This window comes from Toxoplasma gondii, chromosome VIIb (assembly GCF_000006565.2).
Source record: "Toxoplasma gondii ME49 chromosome VIIb, whole genome shotgun sequence".
In the NCBI taxonomy this organism is placed as follows: Eukaryota; Apicomplexa; class Conoidasida; order Eucoccidiorida; family Sarcocystidae; genus Toxoplasma; species Toxoplasma gondii.
In genome coordinates this window covers 1,671,059-1,696,017 of record NC_031475.1, presented here as the reverse complement: position 1 = coordinate 1,696,017, position 24,959 = coordinate 1,671,059, and the positions used below count along the sequence as shown (strand labels likewise).

The 24,959-nt window shown below is 50.7% G+C and overlaps 3 protein-coding genes across 3 annotated transcripts; all 3 read left to right on the top strand.

The window, feature by feature from the left end:
• Nucleotides 1–766: 766 nt before the first annotated feature.
• On the top strand, nucleotides 767–5,623 carry TGME49_261500 (hydrolase; the record flags this gene model as incomplete). Its single annotated transcript, XM_002365242.1, has 7 exons — nucleotides 767–826; nucleotides 1,203–1,401; nucleotides 1,705–1,794; nucleotides 2,226–2,456; nucleotides 3,121–3,222; nucleotides 3,902–4,125; nucleotides 4,823–5,623. 7 exons carry the CDS (start codon nucleotides 767–769, stop codon nucleotides 5,420–5,422), a joined length of 1,506 nt encoding a protein of 501 aa, XP_002365283.1. The 3' UTR covers nucleotides 5,423–5,623.
• A 2,864-nt stretch (nucleotides 5,624–8,487) lies between these two features.
• TGME49_261510 (hypothetical protein) lies at nucleotides 8,488–11,501 on the top strand (the record flags this gene model as incomplete). The annotated part of the gene is made up of 3 exons (XM_018781263.1): nucleotides 8,488–9,193; nucleotides 10,020–10,879; nucleotides 11,346–11,501. 3 exons carry the CDS (start codon nucleotides 8,488–8,490, stop codon nucleotides 11,499–11,501), a joined length of 1,722 nt encoding a protein of 573 aa, XP_018637098.1.
• A 3,408-nt stretch (nucleotides 11,502–14,909) lies between these two features.
• On the top strand, nucleotides 14,910–22,729 carry TGME49_261520 (nucleolar GTP-binding protein 1, putative; the record flags this gene model as incomplete). Its single annotated transcript, XM_018781264.1, has 13 exons — nucleotides 14,910–14,939; nucleotides 16,027–16,224; nucleotides 16,463–16,663; nucleotides 17,233–17,335; nucleotides 17,921–18,051; nucleotides 18,712–18,801; nucleotides 19,267–19,459; nucleotides 19,706–19,965; nucleotides 20,373–20,475; nucleotides 20,724–20,896; nucleotides 21,134–21,259; nucleotides 21,708–21,873; nucleotides 22,344–22,729. The coding sequence occupies 13 exons, from the start codon at nucleotides 14,910–14,912 to the stop codon at nucleotides 22,727–22,729; spliced, it is 2,160 nt and encodes a 719-aa protein (XP_018637099.1).
• Nucleotides 22,730–24,959: the final 2,230 nt, after the last annotated feature.

Sequence of the window (24,959 nt, the reverse complement as noted above, 5' to 3'; positions counted from 1 at the left end):
GAACGTCGAGACGCTGTCTTCCACGAGGACATTTCCATTCCCTCTCGTATTCGCTGCACATCTTCTGCCTCTCTTACCTCTACACTTTTGCCGCAGTTACTCCTCTACCCACTTCTGTCTCCACTCGTGTACGTCGTATATATATATATATATATATATATATATATATATTAAAGTATGTATGTCTATGCACATCCACCTGCATGTGTATGATGTAGAGAGCTGTAGAGGAGACGTCGATTGGAAGAGACATATGAATATAGACAGCTTTAGGTTCCTCGACTTCCGGCGTATAGCCTGCGTATAGCCGGTGGAACTTTCCTCGTTCGGGGCATGTTGGTATCCCCGGATTTTTCTGGAAAAGCTGTGTAACTCCGTCAGACGAAGAGAGTGACGCGAAAACCGTAGCCTGCCTCGAAGAAGCCCTCTCGAGCGTCGCGACAGCGGAGAGGAGCACGAGATGTATAGGTGTTTGGACGACTCCCCTTGTCTTTTCGCGCCTTTTTTCCTCTCCTTTTAGTTGTTGGGCCTCAGCACCCCTCTGTCGTCTGCTCTTTTGAAGTTCTTGAACATCGGCGCCTCCCAAGAGAAGACGCCTGGCTTTCAGACCTCGTCCTTTCGACCTCAGAAGCCTGCGAAGCGGACAGTTCCCTTGTCCTCTTCCTGGGCTCCGTCGCCGTTCCTCTCCTTGCTCTTCTCCTTCGAATTCGCCGCCACGGTCCTGTCGCTTCGCTGCCAAGTCTACGCTTGCTCTCAAGTCAACAACATGGGCATTTCATCGAGCAATCTGGGGGATGCGATCCTCTTCCCTGCTCCGGCTTCTTCGGTATGTTTTCCCTCTTTCTCTCTGTTGGCAGAAGTCGAGATCGCTCTCTCCTCTCCTGTGTCGGCCTCGCCGCTTCTCCTCGCTCTGTCTTGCCTTCTCGCTGCTCTGCGTCTCTGTTCCCCTTTGTTAGTAGCCTCTCGTGCTCGTTTCCTGCTTTCTTCTCTCCCGCGTCTCTTCCTCCGTGTCTCTCCTTTCTCTCCGTATTTCTCCCCCATCTGCTCTTCCTTGTTTTTCTTCTGTCTCGTCCTCCTTCGCGTTTCTCTCTTTTCTCTTCTCTCCTCTCTCTTCTCTCTTTTCTCTTCTCTGCTGCTGTCCGGTCTCGTCTTCCTTTTCTTCTTTCACGGCTCTGTCGCGGGTCGGCGTTCGCTTTTCTCAGTACGCCACTCAGCTTCCCGGCCTGCTGTGGATCGAAGAAGATTTCAAGCCCAAGGTTCCCCGCGGGAGTCTCTCTGCGGAGGCGGTGGCGGAGCAAGAAGCCGTCCACCGGCAAGAACGCGCGAAGCAGAGACTGTTCCCCGCCTTCTTCATCGAGGCTCCTGGCGGGGAGAGTCAGTGCACCATCCTCTACTGGCATGGTGAGGCAGCGAGAACACAAGAGAGAGACTGGAGAGACAGGAGAGAAAGAAGACTCGGGGAGGAGGAGTGGCGACGAGAAGGAGGAGAGACAGAGAGAGAAAAAGGAGAAGGAAGACGAGAAAGAGGGAGAGAAAGAAGAGAAGAAAGCTGACAAAAAAGGGAAGAAAGAAGAGAAAGAAGGACGAGAGAGAAGATTCAGATGGCGAGCTTATGCCCCTTCGCATGTTGTGAGACTGTTTCGCAGCGAGCTTTGGCATGTTCACATCCAGGAGATTTCCGTTGTTCTCTCTTTTTTGCGGCAGGCAACTCTTGCGACCTTGGACAGATCTACGAAGAGATGGATGTCCTCTCGAAGTTTCTCAACGCCCATGTGCTCGCAATCGAGTTTCCAGGTACAGCGCAAACAAAGCCCACTTAGACAGAACGCCAAGCGGAAGGGAATAGAGACCGAAAGAAAGAGCAGAAGAGACAGAAAAAGACGGAGAGGGAGAAAGAGAAGGAGAGACAGAAGAAGAAGCGAGTGAAAAGCGTCCAGTTCAACGAGGAAGACGAGACGCATCAATAATGGTGAAGTTCGGCGTTGTGTTTGTTTTTGCTTTCTGTCATCTCTTTCCGCGTTGTTTCTGTCTCCTTCTCTTTCTCTCTCCTGTTTCTCCGTATTTCCGCTGTGTCTTCTCTGTCGTGTCTCTTCGTCTTCTTTCTTCTCGCTGCTGCTCCTCCTGCTCCTCCTCCTTCGTGTCATCTTCTCTCCTAGCATTCCGTCGCTCTTCTCGCGTAGTTTTCAGCCTTCTCTGGACTTGCCTTTTTCGACCGCCCTCTTCAGGCTACGGTCTGGCGCCTCCTCTGAATGGACCTGGACCTGAAGACCTCGCGGCGGCGGCCATCCGCGCAGAGAGTTCTGGCGAGGCTGCGCCCCGGCGCACAACTTCTGGACTCGCGAAAAATCAGATGGGGGAATTAATCAACAAGTGGAGTCGCTCGGCCTTCAACTTCCTCATCTGGTTGGGCGTCGCCCCCGCCAGTGTGATCTGCTTTGGCCGAAGCATCGGAACGGGTGTGTGTCGGAAGGAAAAAGAAAAGAGAAGACAAGAGCGAGAGACAGTTGAGGGAAGAGACGCAAGGGACAGAGAGGCCAATATGCGGCAACAACGGCGAAACTCCAGAGAAGACTCTCCGTCGAAACAAGCAAGACACACTCAAACAGTCAACGCCTAATTGGTTTTTCCAAAGCCTGCCTGATGTCTAGCGGCGTATCATCCCCGCCCGCTGCTGACTGTGTCCTCTTTCTGTCTCTTCCTATCTCTTTCTATGTCTCTGTCTGTGTAGTTCTGTGTATCTCTTTCTCCTTCTCTGTCGATCTCTTTTTCCGCTCTTCCTTCCTCTCCCTCGCTGTTTCTCTCTCTGTAGCTCCTTCTCTGTCGATCTCTCTCTTTCTATGTCCCTCTCCGCCCTTTGTTTCCTTCCGTTCTGCTGCGTCTCTTTCTTTTAGTGTCTCTTGTTTTCTTTGTGCCTTGTCCTCCGTTTTTCTCGGACGGTCGACGCCGTGGTTTCTTCGGAATACCTGGAGACAGAAACTGCGTGCGTCTCTTCTGTGGAGTTGGTGTCCAGTGATGTCCAAGCGTCTGGGCACTGCTCGAGGCAAGAACGGCCTTCATTTCCCAGAGAATCCGTCGCAGCTCGTTCCATGTTCGTGGAGTTTTCGCGGTTTTTCCTCGCAGGCCCAGCGAGCTACTTGGCGGCGGCCTTGGCCGAGGAGAATGTTCACATTGGAGGCGTCGTTCTGCATGCGCCCTACATCACTGTGCACAAGATCGTACAAGGTCAGTGACTTCGGAGAGGCTGCCTGTATTCTGGTCGCTTCCCAGCCTGTTTGCTTCTTTGGCTTTCCCTCCCTCTCTCTCTGTCTGTGGCCTCTCGTGCCATTCGAGAAGAGTTCCCCAAGGCAGAAAACGCAGTCTTTTACCAAATGGATCGCTTTGCGGCCCGGAGCTCTTCTCAGTCTGCTACCTGGATGAGGGCGTTGTTGGCCGTGCTGGAACTGCGGTTCCGTTCTCGCTGTATTCAACTCCTTTCCTCTTGCTACGCTTCTTCTCTTCTCACGATAGGAATCCACTGCTGTCGCTCCTCCTCTCTGCATGCATTCATCTACGCATGGACAGAGAGATGCGTAGAGAGCTCGACAGACAGGTTGGGCGAAAGACGCAGAGAAAAGTGGGGAGACAGACAGACGTGGAGACATACAGATGCTGGTACCTGAAGGAGATACACAAACTGTCTTGACGTAGAGGCTGACAGGGGTGTACGGAGACGCGTAGAAAGACACAGAGAGAGAGAGTCTGGCGGATTCATACGCGCAGTTGCAGAGACGCAGAGAGAACTCAGTAGCGAGAGATGCCTAGAAAGAGAGCGAGAGATGAAACCTTCTGTGTGAGTATACAGAAGTTCTTTGTTGCCCGCGTATCTCGAAGAAAGACTGGAGACTGTTTTTTCTGCATTCAGAATATGCTTCTCTCGGGACCTGGTTGATTTCAAATCACTGGAGCAACGCAGCGAACCTGGAGAAAATGGGGGCAGCCTCCTGTCCTCTTCTGATCGTCCACGGACTGGACGACGAGGTCATCCCCACCAGCCACGGCCGGAGACTCTTCGAAGCTTACAAATCCGAGAAAAAAGAGGGATTCTTCCCTGCAGACTCCTCCCACAACAGCTACTACATCATCGATGTAAGCACTCAGCAAAGGGCCGCGAGCCACAATGCTACATATATATATATATATACATATGTATACCAATGCAGATGGGTATAAGTGCTTACATACTTTATATATATATATATATAAATATATAAATATATATATATATATTGAATATGTCTACATATACGTATATCTGTATATGCATCTAGGTATTTAGGTTTTGCGCATTTGTATTTCAAAGCTGATGAGTAGAGAACCGTGTTTTTGACTCAACATTTTGAAGCATGCAGTGGAGAGAAAGAGAGTGAATATGGTTTTCGGGGTCCGAGGGATGTGCTCCTGGCGTCTACAGTGGAAGGCTGGAAGACTCGTCTCGGCATAGGCGGGTCGGTGAGTGTCGACCAGGCGAGGAACGAGGTTCTGTTTCTCGTTTCCAGTTTCTTTCGAGACTTTCTGATTTCCATGGGACCTTTTCTATCCTGTCTGTCTCTGTTGCTTCTTTCTCCCTGTTTGTCTCTGTTTCCTTCGTCGTCTCTCTTCGTTCCCCGTTCTCCTCTGCCCCTGCCCTCTCTCGTTCACCGCGCCTTTCTCTTTCTCTCTCCGCCGTTCCGTCACCTCCATGGCGTCTGTTTTTTCCGGTTTCCCTCGGACCTTGGCGGAAACCGTCTCCGACACTGTTGCGCCCCCAGAGGCTCGTTTTTTGTCTTCTGTCCTTCTTCCCCAGGACCTAGGCAAGCCGATGGAGACGTTTCTGCAAGACAAGAGTTTGGCCGCGAATGCGCCTGCAGTGCGGGTCTCGATTCCTGCGTACGTGAGGGAGGCGCCGGTGTGGCAGCTCCAGACCCTTGAGGCTTCGGGGGCTTCGCCGGCCGCGGAAGCAGCTTCAGCGACTTCTGCAGCAAGTGCAGCTCTCTCGAGTTTGCCCTCTTCTCCCGTCTCTCCAGAGAGACTGGCAGAGGCGAAGGAAGCGCTCGAAGACTCTCAGTCGCCTGCGACAGAGGCGGTCGTTGAGGCCTCTCGCGGAGGCCCCGCGGTCGTGGCGGCGACGACGCATGCGGTCGACCGGAGCAACTCTGCTCTCGGAAACTTAATTGCCACAGCGACAGGGTCCAAGGGAGGCCAGCGAGACGTCGCACTCACACATGGTCAGAGAGAACGCGACGAGAACGCGCAGAAGGACTCTGAAGACGGCCTCGCCGCGTCCAGGCGTTTCTCGCACATACTCGAAAGCGGACTCTTCTCTAAAGGCTCTCTCGATGAAATCAGGGGTGAAGCGCTACGCGAGGTCACCCGAGACGGAACAGAAAACGCCCACACTTCATAAGAAGAAAGTTACGCATCGACAGAGAGACAGCGCACGCGTGGAAAAGGGGGCAAACAGTTGCTGACCTCGATACATACATATATACAAATATATATATATATATATATGTATATAGATACATAGATACATAGATACATGCACATATACAAGTATATATATGTGTGTATGTGTTTAGAGAAAGAGAAAGAGAGGTCAACAGGTAGAGAGAAGGCGGGGAATGGCGTCGAGAGAAGGTGTAGTCGGAGACAAAGCAACCTGGACAGAATGGTTTTTGAATCGCATGCACTTCCTGGTGCGGCAAGACACATGGAGTAGTGGGGGCAAGGCGCTGTCTTTGGAGATGTGGTTGCAGCATCCGAACTTGGGGAGGATGCGCCTGTCAACTAGAGGATTTTTTTCGTTGAATTTATTTTTAGGTCCTGAGAATGTCCGCAGTCCCTCTTGAGTGTGTTCCGTCGCCATCGACATGCAGCCTCGAGGAAAAGGAAACTCGCGGGATATGCACAACTGCATGCCAGGCGCCTACAAATCTGCATGCGTCAGTGCGCATCTACCGATATTAATCACAAAGGTAGCACCAGACATCTCCACACATCGGTTTGTGTCTGAGGCATTTGCAAGGCAGGGCCGTGGGCTTGGAATTCGAGAGTTTACGGACAAGACTGCATGCGCGAGGAAAACAGAGTGCATGGAAAGAGCACACTGAGTAGTCGAAACGCTGAGGGGGAAACAAGGAAGGAGTCTGACGGACAACTGTGGGCGTCTGCGGCCTGCAGGAACGCGGAAACGGTAGTGGATTTACGAGGCACTGCACAAACGGGAGCCAGCATCCACACTTCCCAGACACTTTAGGTGATTTCTTGAGAAGCCGCTTCGCCGTTTCTGACGGCCGGCTGTTCTGCGGCTGGGCGGTTCGCAGCGCGCTTCTGCGCGTTTCCATGTTCCTCGTTTCCTCATCTCGGAAACGGCGCTCCGTTTCTCACGTATCTTTCGCGCCTCTACGCTTCGTGACTTCCCTTTCTGTAGAGTCTTCTGTTTCTGTTTACAAGTGTCACATCAAAAGTCCATGTGGGCGAACACAGAAGCGGCAAATCTCTCAACAGCCAGCTTTTTCCGCCAGCGCCCTTCGCGTATTGGATTCACCGCACACTTCGCTATCTTTGGCACGCAGTCCCGAAAGAATTCTGGGTAGAGCTCGAACTTGCTCGGGACTGTACACTCAAAAGAAGTCGAAATCTACGCAGCGCAGCAGTGCATGCCTTGTTCCTCGGTTGGTCTGTACCTCTTTTCGGAAACAGAGGAAAACCGTCGGAGATCGTGTCACTACGCACCCACAGTCGAGCAGAGCGCACGACGAGGGGGGGGGGGAGCTGGGCTTAAGTGGGAGGACGCTTTTTTCAAAGAAAAATTGCCTCTTTTCGGAGTTCCACTCAGTAGGCGACTTCGACACCGAGAAAAGACGGCAAAACCGTGCGATAAAATAGTGTTGTCCTCCGTCTACCGACAAGAACGCCTGTGCGACTATTCGTCAACGAGGTACAATGGAAGCGGCAAATGAACTGTCTCCTGTCCTGCTGCACAACTGTCAAAGACGAACTGCAACAGCGCTGAGGCTTCTGAGCCTGGAACAACCAGTTCAGATGAACTTCTCTGGTCGCCAGCGCCTTTCTGGAGTGAGAACATGCGGCTTTCTAGTTAAGGGTGAGGTGCACTCCGTGCGTTCTACGGGGAAAGGCACCTTTTCTCGATTACTTCCACGCTGGGGCACAGAAAAGGGCGTCTGCGCTGAAACTGACATTTCGAGTTCACCTACGGTTCTCAGCTGAAATAAATGCCAGAGAAAGTCAACGAACGTTTAGCCTTTCAGCGACCCTCAGCGTCCACGTTCTCCGGTTCCAGGAAGCAGGAGTCGCAAGAGTGTGCTGAGGAGCGGCAAACAGCAGCTTCACTGCCTCTTCTCTGCGAAGAGAGCCGGAGCGCCGAGAGAAGAGATACAGAGAGGGAGAAGAAAGAGAGGAGACAGAAGAGAGACAGAGGGGGAGAGAGAGGCGAGAACGCAAGAGCCTGACAGAGGAAAGACACCGAGGAGCCACTAAGAGAGAGAGCGAGAGAAAAAAGGGAAGGACACAGATGAAAGAGATAGCGCACGATAGAAGGAAACGTTGAAGAGAAGGAGACCGGTGGGGACCTCCCAGGCAGCAGTGGAAAAACAGAGAGAAGGAAGTCCCAAGCACGGAGACGGCATGCTGTCTTTCCTCCCCCTTAAAACCGGTGAGGAACTGCTCATGGATGTTCGTCGAGGCAGAGCACACCGAGGGGGGAAAGGAGAGCAAATTAGACATCTGCAGGAAGAGGATCTGATCACGAACAAGGGTGTTAGAGTTTCGAAGGAACCTCGTCGCCGCGGACAGACGACGCTGATCGAGCAGCATGCAGATTGCATGTGCGTTGACCCATGTTTGCTTGGTCCTCGTCCGTTCCCTTGACGCGAAAAAGGAATTCTCCACACAACAGAGAGCTCTCTTTTTCTGAAAAAGAGTGAAAGGAACACACCATTCTCTGTTGTTGGTCGTTTTTCGCTCTACGTACATTTCCGCGGGCGACGCCAACTGTCTCTCCCGCCACGCGTTGAAAACCTGAGAAAAAAACTTATTCTCTCCCAAAATTTACATTTTTATCCATTTCCTCGGGTCCCTCTCTCTTCCTCCCTTCCCTCCTCGTCTTCTCCATCGTCTGTCGCTTTTTTTTTGCTTCTTTCTTGTTCCGTTCTCGCTTGACTTAACTCCCCTTGCCCGTCTTCTCCCCCCCTCCCTTCTCCCTCTCCCTCGTCTTCTTTCTCGTCTTTTCTCTCGTTTCCTTCCTCTCCTCGTCTTCTTCGTCATCTTTTCTCTGTGCGAGTAGAACTTATGCGGAGGCACTATAGAGACTGAAGAGAGGCAGGAAGTGAAGTCAGGAGAGCAAGTAGCGAGTAACCAGAGGTCCAAAGAGAGAGGCACAGCGAGACGGAAGAACTTTCGAAGAAAGACATGTCAGTTCAAATCTTTTAAAAAGGAAAGTGACAAAAGATGGCAAGCCGCCTTCGCCCCTCCTCTCCGGGGCTTCTCATACCTCGACCCTGGTCGCCTCGTTCTTCTCTTCTCTCTTCTTTTCTTTCTGCTCCTTCGTCTTCTCTCTCGTCTTCTTCTTCTCTCTCGTCTTCTTCTTCTCTCTCGTCTTCTTCTTCTCTCTCGTCTTCTTCTTCTCTCGTGTCTTCTCTCTCTGCTTTGTCGTCTTCTTCTCCATATCCAGTGCCCAGGCTGTGTCGCACCCATCCTCGTCGTCCTTCTCTCCCTCCTTCGTCTCCTTCCCCGGAGGCTGCCTGTCGGTTTTCTCCCGTTTCTCCTCATTCTCTCCGTTCGGCTTTTCTCCGCCAAGCTGTGTGCGGCGACAGGAGTGTGACAACAGTGTCGGCGACCGTCTGCGCAGCGCATCCTCGTGTCTCGGATTCTCTTTCCTCCGCAGCTGCCGTGACGTCCTCCCTCGTCTCCAGGTCTTCTCACTGTCTCTCCTCTTCTCAGTCTTTCCTCCTCTCTCCCTCGCATCCTTCGCTTTCCGGGACTCGGACTGAACAGTGGAGTGCGACGAGATGCATGCGCAGCGTTTCTCTTGGAAGCCATGCTCGCTTCTCTTCTCTGCTTTCTCCCGCCCTCTGCGGTGCTCGAGACAGAAGCCAGGCCGCTTCTCTCCTCCTCACTCGCTGCTTCTCCTCTGGACTCCCAAATACGAAAAGACGTAAGTCGCACACCCGCCCAAGTCTCCGTCGCCGTCAGCGCTTGCGAGACATTGCATGTACCGTAGTGGTGTAAGACATACCTTTCACAAGTTCCTATCCATATATATATATAAATATATATATATATATTTATATATATTTATATATATATATATTTATATATATTTATATACATATATATATATATATTTGTATATGTGCTGTGTCCCGTGTACATATACGGGCATGTGTGAAAAGTGAGGAGATGGAAGAATTTACGCATGGCGTGGAAGTCTCTTTGAGGTTGCATGCGAGCAAGGATTCGCGAATCTCAGTAATTGGGAACGCGTCTTTTGATTCGCATGCAACGAGAGAGAAGATGTGGAGGTTTTCAGCTGGGGTGGTGTCGTCTGAGAAACAGAGGGGGGAAAATGTCACATAAAAATACTTTGGAGACGCCAGGCAACAGCGTTCGAGTTCCGAACCGAAGCGGCGGTTACCTAGACGGGGAAAGGCCCACACCGCTGTATCTGACCGATGTTATCCTCTGCTCTACTTTCTCTCTCCGTTTTACCTCTCTGCTCTCGTTCTCTCTAGGTTTTTTTCGCCTTCTCCTCGGGGCTCTCGTTTCTCTCACTGTCGGCCACAGTCCTTCTTCTGCCTTACCGTTTTGCCTGTGACTTTCGGTCTGCGCATGCCCAAGTTCTGACTGGTGTCTGCAGCCCAGCACCGGCCGCGTGGACTGTCCAGAGCAGGTGAAAATGTCTGGGGTTCCGTCGGGATCCAACACGGAAGTTCCTCCAGGTCGTCTTTGCGTTTTTCTCGTTCGTTTTTTTCCTTCTCCAGGGATTCGCGACCCGTTTTGGCGTCGCTCCGGTTGGTGGCGGTGGCGGCAGCAGGAAGTGAAGGCGATGAATCGGAGCCGCGCGTTTCGCCGGCACCTGTTTCCGCGTTTCACGACGGAGACAGTCTCCTTCGTGGACGCTGCGGAGGCGGAGGCGAAGCGCTTCAAGGAGATCGTCGCGGAGACCGGGCGCTACCCCGGTCAGACGGTGAATTTCTTTGTTCCAAAAGTCGAAGGCGCGAAGCTGGATCCGTTCGCGGCGTTGCCGAGCAGACAGAAGCGACTGAAGCTGAGGCGCAAAGCTGTGCGAGAAGCCGAGGAGGCGGAGAAGGCGAGGGAAGACGCTGACTTTGTCTGGCGAGGCAAGGGAGGCGGGCGCGTCTGGGAGGAACGGAAGGCGAACATCCCGCTGGGGAAGAAGAAGCTGCTGCTCTACTGCACCATCATCAAAGGCTTGCAGATTACCGACGCCATCGACTGGCTGTCCTCGCTCTGTCTGCACCGGGTCAACTACTTACTGAATCTCCTGAACGCGTCGCGGAAGAAGATCCACGAGCAGGGCGGAGACATCTCTCGGGTGTACGTGGAGAGCTACATGCTGAACATCCAAGGCCAGATCAAGAGACCGCAGTTCAGGCTGCGCATGGTGAACTTGATCAAGACCTGGAAGTTCGCCGTCGTCCTCAGATTCCGAGAATATCCCATGGACGAATACTTTCACAAACTGTTCATCCTCAAACACGTCCCCAGGAGCCTCACCACCGACATGCGGCTCGCCCTCGCCGGCCAACGCGTCGGGCTGCACGCTGTGCGGGACTGGTACCCTTTCCTCGACAGCAAAACGCGCTTCTTCCACAGAAAGGTACTCGCGAAACAGAAAAAACGGGGAGGTCGCGGAAACTCGGAACACGGAAGGAACGAGGAACGAATCGCAAAACCCCTCGACCGAAAAAGGACTTCACCGCGGCGAACAACGCAGGCGCACTCGCCCTGTAGACCCACACAGAGATCACAGTCCTAGAGAACAGGAAGGGTGTGGTGTTCCTCCGGATCTTCAACTTCGTTCATAAACGGACATGACGATATCCGTCGAGATCGACAAGCAGATACGCATTTGTGTAGATGCACACAAACAGACAGACAGAGAGAGCGATAAAGAAACGCATGCAGCGACGTACGTGTCGCCTGTGTGAGTCCTCCAGTCCGTGGACGCAGCCATATATAGATAGATATCTGTACATTTATATATATATATACATATATATATATATATATGTATATGCGCAAGAAGTTGCTGAGTGGAAGCGTGGATGTTTCTTTTTTCTCAGAGACTGAAGTGGCTAGATCGAACGCGGCAATTCGACTACTGCCTGGCTCGGCGAGTCTTCAAGAGCAAGTACGAAGAAAATTGTCGCCGGCGAAAGATCCAAGTCCTGCAGGCGAGAGGCGCGTCCGACGCCGTCATCGAAGAAGCAAACCTCTGAAGCTCGGCATCCGGAACTTTCTGTAACAACTCACTTCTCCCAGTGACAGCGATTCGTTTCGTCACGGAACAAAAGACACACATACATATGTTTATACATACATTTAGATTTTTTTTACATTTATATATATATATATATATATATATATGTTTATTGTATGTAAGCATTGGTCAGGTCCACAGCTTAGACGCGAGGAGGTGTATGTTTTTGCATGCGTGTTTTTTGGTTGTTTCCTCGAACTCAGGGGGCGCGGTCTTCGTGGATACTCTCTGCGTGGGCTTTCTTTGCTTCCATGCATGCGCCTTGGGCGGTTCTCGGGCAAAGTGAAAATTTTCCAGGGTGGCGTTTACGCGAGGCATATAGAATGAAGCGCACGAGCGCCTGTGTGCCGTCTGCATAAACTGGATGCGTCCTGCGGGGTGTGTCTGCTTGGCTTTTGGCTCATTTTGCAGCCGCCAGAAAACAAAGGATGCAATTTTGCATGCATCGAAAACAGCACCTGAAACACTTGTTCAGCAGGCTGCGAATTCCCGGAGTTCTGATAGGAATCAAGAAGCCCACTAATTGCACGGAAAGAAGAACTCGTTTGCTGAGGGCACTTCAAGTCTGACAAACCGAAAGCACCGGTTCTCTCTGTCGAAAAAGAATCGCATCTTTTATCTGTTTACTGCGTGGTCCAAGTTCTGCGAGCTGCACTGAACGCTCCTGGAAAGTCCGAGTAGCACGCTTGTCTTGCAAGTATACGCTGGGGACCACTGGACTTTGTCCTTCACCTGGTCATGAAAAGCACAGTAGAACTTGAAGCCGGTAAACAAAGGCATTCAAGATCCTATCCGGAAGTCCAACTCGTAGACTACACACTTTTTAGAAAAGGGCTAAGTCAAAAAAGCATGGCGGTTCCCTGCGTCCGTGGTCAGGTTCCTTTCCCGGGCTCCGCAAATTTCTCTGTCATGGGAAATTCTCTATTTCGTTCGGAGGACAGTGTCGACAGCTTCTTCACCCAAGCCCATCCAGTTCCTCGAAAACTTAAAGAGTTGCTATGGCTCAAGATTTTGAAGCTGCTGAGCAGTTGTCTGTCATTCGTAAGGGACTCGACTGAACATTTTAAAGTTTCTGGTTTCCGCGCCACTCATGGACTGTTTATAATGGGGACTTCGTTCGTTTTTCCTGGAGGCTTGTCACCCTCCGTAGATTCCACGCTGGTGCAGTCACTCAAGGTGTGGCCGAGAAGTCCTGAACTCCACACATTATAAAATGGGATTTTTGGGTCGGTATAAACAACCTTTTCCCGAAGAGTACATGCAGCGAGGTGGACTCCTGGTTTAGATCTCGAGGGTCTTTGTTTACTGGAGCTATCCTTGAATGTCCCCTCCTTTAGAGGTGGGCTTCTAAAGGTCCTGCTAGGTGTACACGGAAAAGAAATCCAAATTTCAAGGGCTCCATGTACTCACAGACGCGAACCGGAAGTGCATACGGGAAAAGAAGTCGCCTACGTGTCTTGAACTGCCCAAGGACTCGTAGACGAGTAAGAGGCAGAGAGCGGATGTTCGGGGAAGAACTTTCCGCTGCTGCAAGTCAGCACTGGACGACATAAGACAGCTAACAGTGTCGGACTTCGATCTGCTGCGACGTTTAGAATGGAAATACTTGGGAAAGTGTTGACAGCAAACAGGGAAGCAGAAAGGCTTGATTTCGCGACGAGAATGTCGCCAAACAAACCAACGGCAACAGTGGCATCACTTTCGGTGGAATGCGTCTGGGTCACACGCTCTCACACACAGAAGAGGGGAGGTCTCCCCGCACAACTGCGAGAGCAGGAAGGCGTTCTGAAGAGGATTTTAAGGTGGAACAATGAAGTAGCGCGACCCTCGAGAGCGGAGAAAGTAGATTCTGAATGTGGATCCAACTATGGCGTTGTTTACGGCTGCTGTATACACCACCACCCCTCTGGACCTGTACAGACGCGTGTGAGTAGGAGAGACGGTGACATTGAAGGAAGGAAGCGATTTCCAAATGTCGGTGGATTTTGTGTCTTTTGTTTCGTTCTGTGGTGGCACGACTTTCTGAAGAAAAACTTCGCCCGACACCAAGATGTCCTGACAGTGGAGTTGGAGTACACAGTTACCTCACAGGCGATTTCGAAGCCTAGACGCAGCTTGATGGAGCGGCCAGGTTTTTTGTTTGCTGCCTCGAGAAAGAAAGAATTCGTCTCGGTCTTTTTCTGGAAAGAAGTCTTACAGCCTCGCACGAAACCATCCACATGCGTGTGTAGCCCACATCGAGGCGCATTCGCTTTTCATGGTCAGTGTTCCTTGAGGAGAGACTTGCCGACAGGCGAGAAGGCCGCAACTCGCCAAATGGAGAATCCTACAGCTCCGGTCTCTGCTCTTTTCTCTCCGTCGCGTCTCCCCTTCTCCCGATCTCGGTATGCGTTTGGATCACACGAGCAAGAGGAGAAGGAGTTGCTGTCACGAGTTCCCCGCGGAAGGAGGAGAAACGCGTTTTCTCAAACCGTTGGAACAGTCCAGCTTGTGTCGCTCTTCTCCTCGAAAGCTGGATGGGATGAACGGCGAAACACCACAGATACTTCGTTCTTCCAGGAGACTCCCAAGAGACTCCAGGGCGTCTCCTGCCGGGTCTTTTTCTCTCCGCGTCGAGCTGCGCCGAGTCGTGCGCATGCAGCGTTGTTGAGTGAGAAAAACGGGGCCTTTTCGCGCGGCGTTGGCTTTTCTGTCCTCTCGTTTTGAGCTCCTCTCCTTTGCACAAAAAGAAGAGTGAGGACGATTCGTCTTCTTTTTCCCTACTCGCCTTCTCGGATGCTCCGGTCTTGCTGAAAGTGAAGAAGGAGACCTAGACTTCTGAAACTGTCTGCGTCCCCTTGCCTGTGTGGGGACCGCTGTTGAGTTGCCCTTCTGTCTGGGGGAAGAGGCAAAAGTTTGGTTTTCTTGCCTCTCCCCCTTTGTCCTTTTCCCCAAATAGGGGAGACGGGGACTCCTTAAGAAAGTGAGCGCAGGCGTTTGTCTCGGACAGTCGCTGGAGAAGTCCAGCTCTCCATGCGTTGCGCTGGGCTTTGAGGTCATTGCCTTCTTTATAGCGCTTCTTCGCTGTCTCCAGGGTTTGTTCTCCTTCTCTCCCGCCTCTCTCTCTCCTGTGCTTTTCTTCCTCTCTTCCTCGATTTACGTCTTCTCTTCTCTGCCTTTCTCCTGTCTCTCCCTGATCTCCCTCTCTCCACCCTCACTATCTCCTTCTTCGCTGCTTCATACTGACTGCTGGTCGAGACAGACGCGCAACAGGCGAGGTCGCAGAAGAGACGAAGATCAGAGTTGTGCGTCGGAGCAGATCAAAGAGTGCAGGCCGTCTGGGTTCTCTTCTTTCCGTTCCAGATTCTTCCTCCCGCTCTGAGGCAGAATGGAGGCAGGCAGCTTCTTCCGGCTGAAGGTACAAAGATGCGAAGGCGTGCTCTCACTGTGCTGTCCTCTCTCCTCCCCCCTTTGTCTCTTCGTTGCGCCTTTCCTCTTTTCGGAGTTCCGTCCAATTCTCTTTTTCGTCCCCATTTTCTCCGTCGCTTTGTGTTCCTCCTGTTGCGTTTTTGCCTAGGCCTCTCTCAAGGGCAACGCAGCTATTCCTGGCGATTGTATGCTCGTGCTCCCTCTCGTTTCCTTCCTTCACTCTTTACTTTTCCTTCCCTCCCCTTTTCTCCTTACCTCTTTCTCTTCCTCCCTCTCTTCGTGCTTCGCTCTGTCTTTTTTGTCTCCCTTTCGCCTTCCTATCTGTCATTGATTTTCATATCTCTTTGCTTCCAAAAGAATTTCTCTTCTTCTGTGTGTGGATGGCTGTATTCGATCGGAACTCGATCACTCTGGCACAACTCAACTCGAACAGAGACGCTGCAGTTTTGCTGCACCACAGACTCTGCATGTGGATGTGTACTACTGTGGAAATCGTTTGCCTCACGGGTCTGCTGCTAAACGACTCCTTTGTTCCTCATCTATCCGTACCAGGTTTTGGTTCTCTTATGAAAAAAGCGGCAAGTTTATTCATCTGAAGCTTGTACACTGTTGTTCTTCTCTCTGCCTCCTGCACCCTTGTTCAATGGAGAGTCGCTCTCTCTCCTCCTGTCCTTTTCCCTTGCCTCTTTTTTTCTCCTCGCTTCATGATTTCTCCTTCCTTTTTCTCGCCTGATTTCCTTCCTCGACTTCCTGTTTTCCTCTCGCGGCGAAGCGGCGACCCTCCTCGATATTGTTTTTAGAGCTTCCCTGTTTTTTCTCTTTGTGTGGGGAGACTTTGCCCAGTGGGCATTTCGGTCTGCCTCCTCTGGAGAGTGTAGACCCCCTGATGGATCGTTTCCTTTCACAGACCAAGGAACCTGAGCTCGCTTCTCTTTCCGAAAGTCTTATGCCTCGTAGATCTCCGAGATTCAAATGTCTTTGCTTTTGCCTGCGTCTGTGGTGCTCGGTGGCCTCGGCCTGGTCAAGCGCTCGCAACACCGCGACTCACGGATCTTTTTCGTCTGCTTGTTTCGCAGGAAATTCCTCCCGTCTTGACGGCGGCGAGTATGATCGACGTCTGTCTGTCGAAAACGCAACGTAAAACGCCCACGGAGATACACAGAAAGAGCGCGTTGGCCGCCATAAAAAAGTTCTACATGCGCAAGATCAAGTTCGGATCTCAGACCTTCGTGGAAAAACTCAAAGAAATCGTCGACGGATTCCCCAAACTCGATGTAAGTCACAGAGGAGAGGAAACTGACACGCCGTCGGATGCTCTCGCAAAGTACAAACATTCCAAGAATAACCATCCAGTTCAAAAATCACACGATGAAGAAAAGGGTCGATGACCAAATATACATGCATAAATTCATATATATATATATATATGTATTTGCATATGCATTTATATGTGTATTTATATATTTGTATAGATATGCATATGTGGACGTTTCTGTCGGTTGTGTGTTTCAGAGCATTCATCCGTTTTATTCGGACTTGTTGAACATTTTGTACGATCGGGATCACTACAAACTCGCGTTGGGTATGTTGTCGACGACGGTGCGACGGATCGAGAAGATTGCGAAGGAGTACGTGACGCTGGCCAAGTACGCGGATGGACTGTACAAATGCAAGAGCTTGAAGGTCGCTGCTCTCGGGCGCATGTGCACTCTTGTAAGTTTCGCCTTTCTCAGGAAAAGCGACTGGGATGGACTGGATCGACTGGGGGAAGAGACTTCTGTCCTAACTCGGAAAACGCTTGTCGGCGCCTGACAGACACAGCAGCCTCAGGGGGGCGAACAAAAACACAGACGACAGCAACGAGCGGGTCAGACTCCACCTCATGGCGCGCGTGGAGTCTGTCTGCTTTCTGAAGAAGATCCATCTCGGAATACAGTGGGAGACGAACACTGGAAGAAGCGTGTGCCTGCGCTATTGCAAGCAACGCAGCGAAAAACGGAGAGTTGAGGCAGAGAGGAGAAGAAAAGCGAAGACAGCAAGAGAGAGAAGGGAAAGGAAAAGAGAAACCAAAGGGAGGAAGAGACAGAGAAGAGAGGGTAGCGGAGAATGGAGACGATGGACAACAGTGTGGTTTTCCAGTTTCTTCAGGAAGTCTGTCTCCGTCGACTCTCAGGTGTTCACTTGATTCCGCCTTTTTCCCGGGACTTTGGCCAACCTCTTTCGTAGTCTTGTTTATGTCCGTTCCTCTCCTCTTTGCTCCTTTTTCCTCTTCTTTTTGGTAGGTGAAAAAACTCGCACAACCCCTCCAGTACCTGGAAGAAGTTCGGCAGCACATGTCGCGTCTGCCTTCGATCAACCCAGTAACGCGAACGCTTCTTCTCACAGGTATGTAGGAGAAAAAAAGAGAAGAAACGCTTGCACGCAAAAGGCATAAAGACAATGAGCTGGAAGTCCATAACGACTTCCGAACCGCCAATATAGTAGATGGGTACAAAGAAGTTACCATATCCTGTGTAGAAAGCTGGTGCAAAGAACTTGAGATTCTGTTACAATGCCCCGTGGTAAACACAGTCAACGATGGCAGAAGCAGCAGAAACAGCTACATTTATTGGCGCACTGGTATGTATTCAAGACAAAAGGCTCGAAGCCAAATGAAGGAACAGCGGTAGATATATATATATATATAGAGAGAGAGAGAGAGAGATAGTTATATATATATATATATATGTATATAATTTGGGTATTGGTGGATTTGTGTGTGAGGGCCTTTCCGGGCATGCATGTATGCATGCGTATCTAGGCGCGTGCTGTGTTTAGGCGTTCGGTTGTGTCTCGGCTTCCGAAGAACGTGTGCATGAGCTCAACTGCCTGGAGTGCAAGTCTGCCGGACCCCTCTTTGTCTGCAGGCTGCCGCTTTCTTTCTCTTTTCTGCGAAGACCATTAACCGTTTGTGTGTGCTTCTCTTGACAGGCTACCCAAATGTCGGGAAAAGTTCTTTCATCAATAGCGTGTCGAACGCGAATGTGGACGTCCAGCCGTTCGCCTTCACGACCAAGTCGCTCTTCGTCGGCCACTTTGACTTTCTCTACAACCGGTGGCAGGTGAGTCTTTTCGAAGACAATGTGCGGAACGAAAAAAAGTCTAAGTGCCGCACCGAAAACGCTCAACGGGGTACGCCGGGACATTGTGTAAATCCCAAACCCTGAACATTCATCTCTTTCCAGATTTCTGCGCGTGGAAAATACGTGACCAGATTTGTGGCCCCCCCTCTATTTTCGACGTCAGATATATATATATATATATCATATATATATATATATATCATATATATATATATTTATATGTATATGTGTTTGTAGACGAATCTGAATGTAAATGTGTGTGTATAGGGACTGTAGGTCTCTCGCAGAGGAACTCTCACGTATGCAGATTGCACATCTTCTTCACTGAAAAGAAGGGATGGTTTTTTCGGAGCGAAGACCCCGAGTGGAACTAAGCAGTTTCCTCCGTGACGGGACAGACATGTGTGGCGTACTTTACTGGCCGAAGCCATTTTCGTTTCGAGGGAGACTGAACGTTTTCCAGTACTTGTTGACATTTTTATCGTAATACCCTTTTTACAATCACCTAAGATATGTTCAAACCTGTCAGAAATGAAGAGGAATTTGTACAAACTCCTCGTGTTCTTCGGACCTCGGGATTTTCAGGGTCTGAGGCTTTTGTTTATTCTCCTTTCCGTGCTCCCTGCGTTCCCTTCTTAGATCATCGACACTCCCGGAATTCTTGACCATCCTCTGGATGAGAGAAACTTGATTGAAATGCTGGCAATCACAGCGTTGACGCACATTCAGGTGAGAGTCGGTTTCGCTCGTTGATTTCCTGATTTCTTGTCAACAGTGGGTTTTCGCTCGCTTGTTCCTTTCCGCTGCTGCACACCGTGTTGCTTCTGTCTCTGTGTTTTCGTCTTGAGCGGTCATCGTTCTGCGCGTTTCCGCATTCCTGTCCATCTTCTTTCGAGGCGCCTTCTTCTGTTCCGTTCTGGTGTTTGCTCGTGTGTCTGTGTCCCCTTCTTCAATTTCTTTGCTTTGTTTTTCTTTCGGCGTTTCTAGGCTTCTTTGTCTCTTTGCGGCCTCTACAGTTGCCCAGTCGAACGGACGCCGTCGTCCGCAGTGCATTTAGCGCGATGGTTCCGAAACCTCGTCCCCCGAGTCGTTGATTGTGCCTCCACCACGGGAACGCAGACGAGATGTCAACTTTTGTGCGTAGAGGGTTCGCCTGTTCCGATTCGCTGGGGGTCTTGCGTGGTGTTCCCTCAGAGCGTCGTCGTCTTCATGTTGGACATCAGCGAAGAGTGTGGGTACACGATCGAGAGCCAAGTCAGCCTCTTTCAGTCGCTCCTCGTTCTCTTCAAGAACAAGCCTATTCTCGTGGTGTTGAACAAAACAGACAAAGTGCGGCTTGCGAACCTCTCGCCCGAGCACCAGGAGATCATTCGCACCATGGGAAAAGGTACGGCAAATTGAAGAGCGAAGGTTTCCTCTTGACGCCGTTTTCTTCCTCGCTTTGTCACGCAGGAGCGAATGCGCATACAGCAGCGAGAGAGGAGAAGAAAGTTCAATTTCCCGGTGTCTCGTCGTTCCATGTGTTACCGTTGCATCTCTTTAGATGAAGACGAGGGAAGCGTACTTTTTTCTCGATGCATGCAGCGGCTTTTTTCTCTCTCTCGTTGGGGGCCGTCGTGTCTTCTCCCCTCAGATCGCACTGTGGAGTTCGTTGAGGCGTCGACGCTCACAGGCGCGGGAGTGGACGACGCTAAGAATCGCGCATGCGAACTTCTCTTGAAGCAACGCGTGGAGCAGAAACAATTGGCAACGGGCCTCATTGTAGGCGGGACGAGTTCGACGTCTTCGTCGCTGCAGCAGCAACTGGACGGCAAACTTTTCGTCACCAAAGTTGACAATCCCCGCCAACCGTTCGTACCTCAAAGTGTCTTGGATGCACAGAAAGACAGACAGGTAGGCTCGGATGCAAGAGCCGCACACACACACACAGACACAGAGATACGCTGACACACGTAGCGCAAAGCTGCAGTTTTCGTGGATAGAAGAACTTTCAAAGGCAGAAATGACCCGAAAAGATCTCGGGTACACTTGGTTTGGTGGTTGGAACGAGGGGAAAGTTCTTTTGGAAAGGCGCTGCAGGTGGGTCTCTACAGATGCGCGAACGCGCGTCAAATTCACCAGCTTGCGTGCTTGGATTTGTTGGGCGCAGGTGTCTCTTTTGTTCCGATGAGAATCTAGAGATCGCTGGTGGAGACGAAGATCCGTGAAAGTGGGGAGAGTACCGTCTGAGAAGGTTTCAATACACTTCCTGTTCGTTGGCCTCCAAAAACTGGACTGTTCTGTTTTCCCCTGTTTCTCAGCAAGATGAAGGCGACATTGCTGTCCGGCGACCCGCTCGCGTGCTGGAGAGGGACTTGGAGGAAGAACATGGTGGCAGCGGAGTATACAGCGTCGATCTGCGAAGTAAGACTGTGAAGCTTTTTTGCATGCCTTCCTTGAATCGAAAATTGTAAGATTGCTGCAGAGGGAGCGAAGGAGAAACGAGGAAGGGAGGAAAGGTGGGTGTGGATTCTTGACTCCTGTGACTCCTGCGCTGTCTCTTACTTATTTTTTCAATTGTTTTATGTGAGACCCAGAGAGGATATTTACGTTTGAGACTCTTGGCTGCTTCGCGAGAAAAGCATGTTTTGTGAATTTTGTGCGGCGCGCAGAATCGCACATTTTGGCCAAGGAAGAGTGGAGATACGACGTGGTGCCGGAATTTTTGAATGGCCAGAATGTTCGAGATTTCGTGGACGTCGACATCGAGGAGAAGCTCAAACTCCTAGAAGAGGAAGAAGCTTTTCTTTTGCAGCAGCAAGAAATGCAGAGACCTGATCTCGAGGTACGCCCTTTTTTGCGAGTAGTGCAGCCACCGCCGTCTCTGTTCTTCACCGGGAGACTGAAGAACGGATGCATGCAGGTACTACTACATGTATGCCGACGCTCGGTTCCTTGGATGTCGGTGCGTAAGCGTGTGCCAGCCTATCTGATTGTCGGATCATTTTATGTATAAATGATGCACTGTATTGATGAGCTGATTTGAAATTGCGCAACTCTGTTTTACTTGTTTTCTCTCCAGGAGCAGCTGGATAATCTGGCGTCTCTTAAGATGGAAATGGCCAAACTTCACTTGGGAATCAAGCGGCAGCGGCTCATGAATTGCCTGAAGAAGAAGCGCAATGGACCGCGCCTGCTGAAGAAACCGGTAGGCTGCTATTTCTCTTTTCATTCTTCAAACTGGCGCAGACGGAGTGATGCTGATGCGAGCAAGAGCTGCTTCTTGGGTTTCATTCTGGAATATAATGGCACCCGTGCAGAGCACGTCAAGCGGCAACAAGGGTCACACGGAAACGCCGAAAAGCCGTATTGCCGTGTCGTCTGCTCTTCGTTTTGTTCTCTCACTTTCCCGGTCATCCATGTCAGCGTGCTTCATCCGGTGTTTTCATTTGCTGCATGGTGCCGATTCGCCTGCTCTGGCAGTGCACCCCTTTCCTACCAAAACGGTTCACCAATTGATGGTACTAGGAAATAGGTCGTGGTAGTTGTTAGGAAACGAGTTCCGAACCACCAGTAGAGATCTGTACAAAGAAGTTCCTGGTCTTCTCTTAGAATGCACCTCCTCTTGTTGTGCCTGTGATTTTCCCCCCTTTCAGAAGACGAAACTCCAGGAGATCCGCGAGAAGAGGCGCCTTGAGGCTGCTCGCCAGACAGGAGGCGAAGCAAATATGACAGATGCGATGTCTGAAGCTCAAAGCACAGCTGCGTCGGTGGATCGGGGCACAGATGCGGGATCTATGACCCGAGGAAGAGCCCTTGAGAGTAAGACGCTTTCAGATGGAACAGAAAAAGCCTCCGCACAGTCAGTGGAGTTGTCTTCTCTGTGGCAGTCGTTTGCGACGTACCGTGTGTGTCGTGTTATGGCAATGGAGTTGTCGAACGCACAAGCAGAGGAGACGCAACCTTGAAAAATGCTATAGGCACAGTTATGTCAAAAGTCTGTGAAGGTCCGCATAGTTACGCAAAGCACGACTGCGTCAACCCCCCCTTGGATCTGCGGTCGTGCCAGGAACCCAAATGTACACAAATGTTGAGGGGTCATGGTATTTAGAGGAGGACGTTTTCATCTTTCGAATGGATGGTGCTCTCGGGTAGTACAGTGAAGGGAAGAACTGCCTCGGTTGCGAATTTGTATCTTTTTTTCTCTGTACCCACACGAGCAATGGACTAGTGGTTTTGCGGGTGGTGACGACTAGAAACGAAACGCATGTGTGTGTGTGTGTTGATTCCAGGGAGCGCACGTCGTGGTCGGTCCCCATCTGCTGGAAGTGCAGACGGAGACGAAGCAGATGGCCACAGTCGGCTGAAGAAGAAGCTTCGAGCTATGAGCCGTTCTCGTTCTGTCCAGCCAACAGCTCGTCAGCGGGCAGCGAGTCGGGCGCGATCAGCCAGCCGAAAGGGAGAAGAAGGAGACGAGGAACGCGAGCAAGGGCCGGCGGCTCTTGGCCAGATTCGAAGACTTGGTGGTGTGGCGCAACGAAAGGCAAGGAAAATGAAGATTGCCGCTGACAGACCCATTCGCGGCCGCGCAGGAGAGGCCGACCGCCACATCAGCGTTAAATTGCCCAAGCATCTCTTCTCTGGAAAGCGCAGCAACGGCAAGACGGACAGACGATGAAAAAACAAACACTCTCGGGAACGAAGGAATACAAGAGCGGCTGTTCCACAGATAAGCGCTCGTCTCTTGGTATTGTGTATCTCCACGTGCATGTCCATAGGTGGATGTAGAGATGCGTTGTGGGATCGCCTCACTCGTATTACTAGCTGGGAACATTTTCCCCTGTATGTTCTTCTGTTGTGTTCGCGTGCATGCGTAATGTGATTGCTCTGCTTCGCTGAGGTAACAGATGCCGGAACTGCCTCAGTGGCCAGCATTTGACAAAGGACGTGATCAACACTGCTAACGATTCGGCATGTTCTGTTTGTGATTCATCAGTTGACGATTTAATCGAAGTCCTCATTGAACTTGTCTTGGGTTAGACAGAAGACCCGAATCGGCGCCACACTGCACATGTGTGCGAAAGGCTGCGCTTTAGTCGTACAGGCCGATATTTGCCGTCGGTACTACTCAGAGTTTTTTCAAGCAAACCCAGTCCAGAGTTGCAGGGAAGACTGGGAAATGCATCTTTTACAGTGCGCACCTCCCAGCGGCGAAGTGGATGTTACATGTTCACCAGAGGCCACAAAAAAACTAAAAGTGGGTTCATTCACATACGCAGAAGAGGAGTGTAACCATATCCAGTCTGAGTATACCGTAGAAGCGGCGACGCACCCAATTTGGTGTCTTCTCAAGCAAGTTCTACAAGCTTAGCTGTTTAGTTCATGTAAATTCGCGTCCTCATTTACACAGTGTCAAATTATCGTATGCACGTGGTCAGCATTCGGGAAAAAAACACAGTGATACCGAAAACTTGTCACTATAAGATATTAGACAATGTGGCACAGTACCGCCTCTCCAGAAGTGTAAATGTGTAATGCAAAGAACCCGATGATCCCAAAATTGACAAGGATTTCGATTTACCCTTATTTTTGAAGTGTCATCCGTCCAAGGAACTCCGGCGCTCTCTCTCAGCACGCGAAAGCAATGGTTCACAAGTTAAAATACTTTATTCTGATCACGCCTGTTAAAGTTACCTGGGCAGAATACGTATGTTGTGATTCAATTATATTTTTTCGGCGCGTTAGCGCTTTTCTCCTCGCCAGAGAGTAGTGACGGCTTTTGGAGGGGCCTTCACGATTCCCCCCAATAGGAGGAAACACACTACGATGTATGACGCACACGTGTACTTGAACACGAGTTCATGCGGTTGGGCTGTCGAGGAGGTCTACACTGCGGTAGGAATCCACAGGCATTACTCCAAGCACACGCAGCAACTGTTTAACTGGTCAAAAAACAGTCTTCCGCAGCTTTATTTATGCGCTTCAGTCGATCGAATCAAGTTTGGCCGTCAGCTTCGGCTACGCACAGCGATGGTTTCTGCTTCAGCGAAGAAGTTGACGCAGTCGAATGGTGGTTGTGAACTAAGGCTTCTGGCAGTTCCATTCCTGAACTGATCACTGATGATTGATCACTGCGAAGCAGCTTTGATTATTTAGTGATCATCTTTAATGCCGCGGCCAGTGCACGGATCAAACTGAGCCTCTCCGGCTTCATTCAAGCCCCTTACGAGTGACCCACCTGGAGTCATCGATGTGGTTCAGCGGTCATGATAGCAATATTCCTCGCTCTTGACCCCTCACTACAAAGAAACAGATTCTCAGGTTTCAGATTCTTCAGGCTCCCAAAACTCCAGCTGAATGTCGTTGTCCATGCGTTTACAGGCGGTTCGCCACTTATTTGGCCTAATTGGTTACAACACCTTCTAATGTATATAAATTGAAAATTGGACTTGAAAGCTCCCAAAAAGAGCTTGTTTGGGGATGGAGATAGCTCAAGATGGGAGGGAGCGCCTCGGGTGTCCATTTACGTAGGAAAAGAATCTGTGCCCGGGGGCGTAGCGGTGGGTGAATTCGCGCTCTGTAAGCCGCTGTCTTTTTTGTACTGTAATGGGTTTTTTGAGCGCAGCCGCACCCCTGTAAGTGTTTCTCTTTCTTCGAGTAGTCTGTGAGCTCGAAGACTAATGATGTGGCGGATATTTGAAATGCGTTCGGAAATATCGCACCTCGTGTATGGCGCAAGTGAGGGTGCTTGTGTTTCATCCCGCTCTTTTGAAACTCATCTTTGGGCAGGTTTTCTTTCCCTGTTGTTATATTCTTCTAAGATTGGGGACGAAACTCATGAAAAGAGCCAAGTGTCAGTGGAGGGCGTCTGTCGGCTCTAGATCACGGATTTCGTTCCCGGCTCAAAT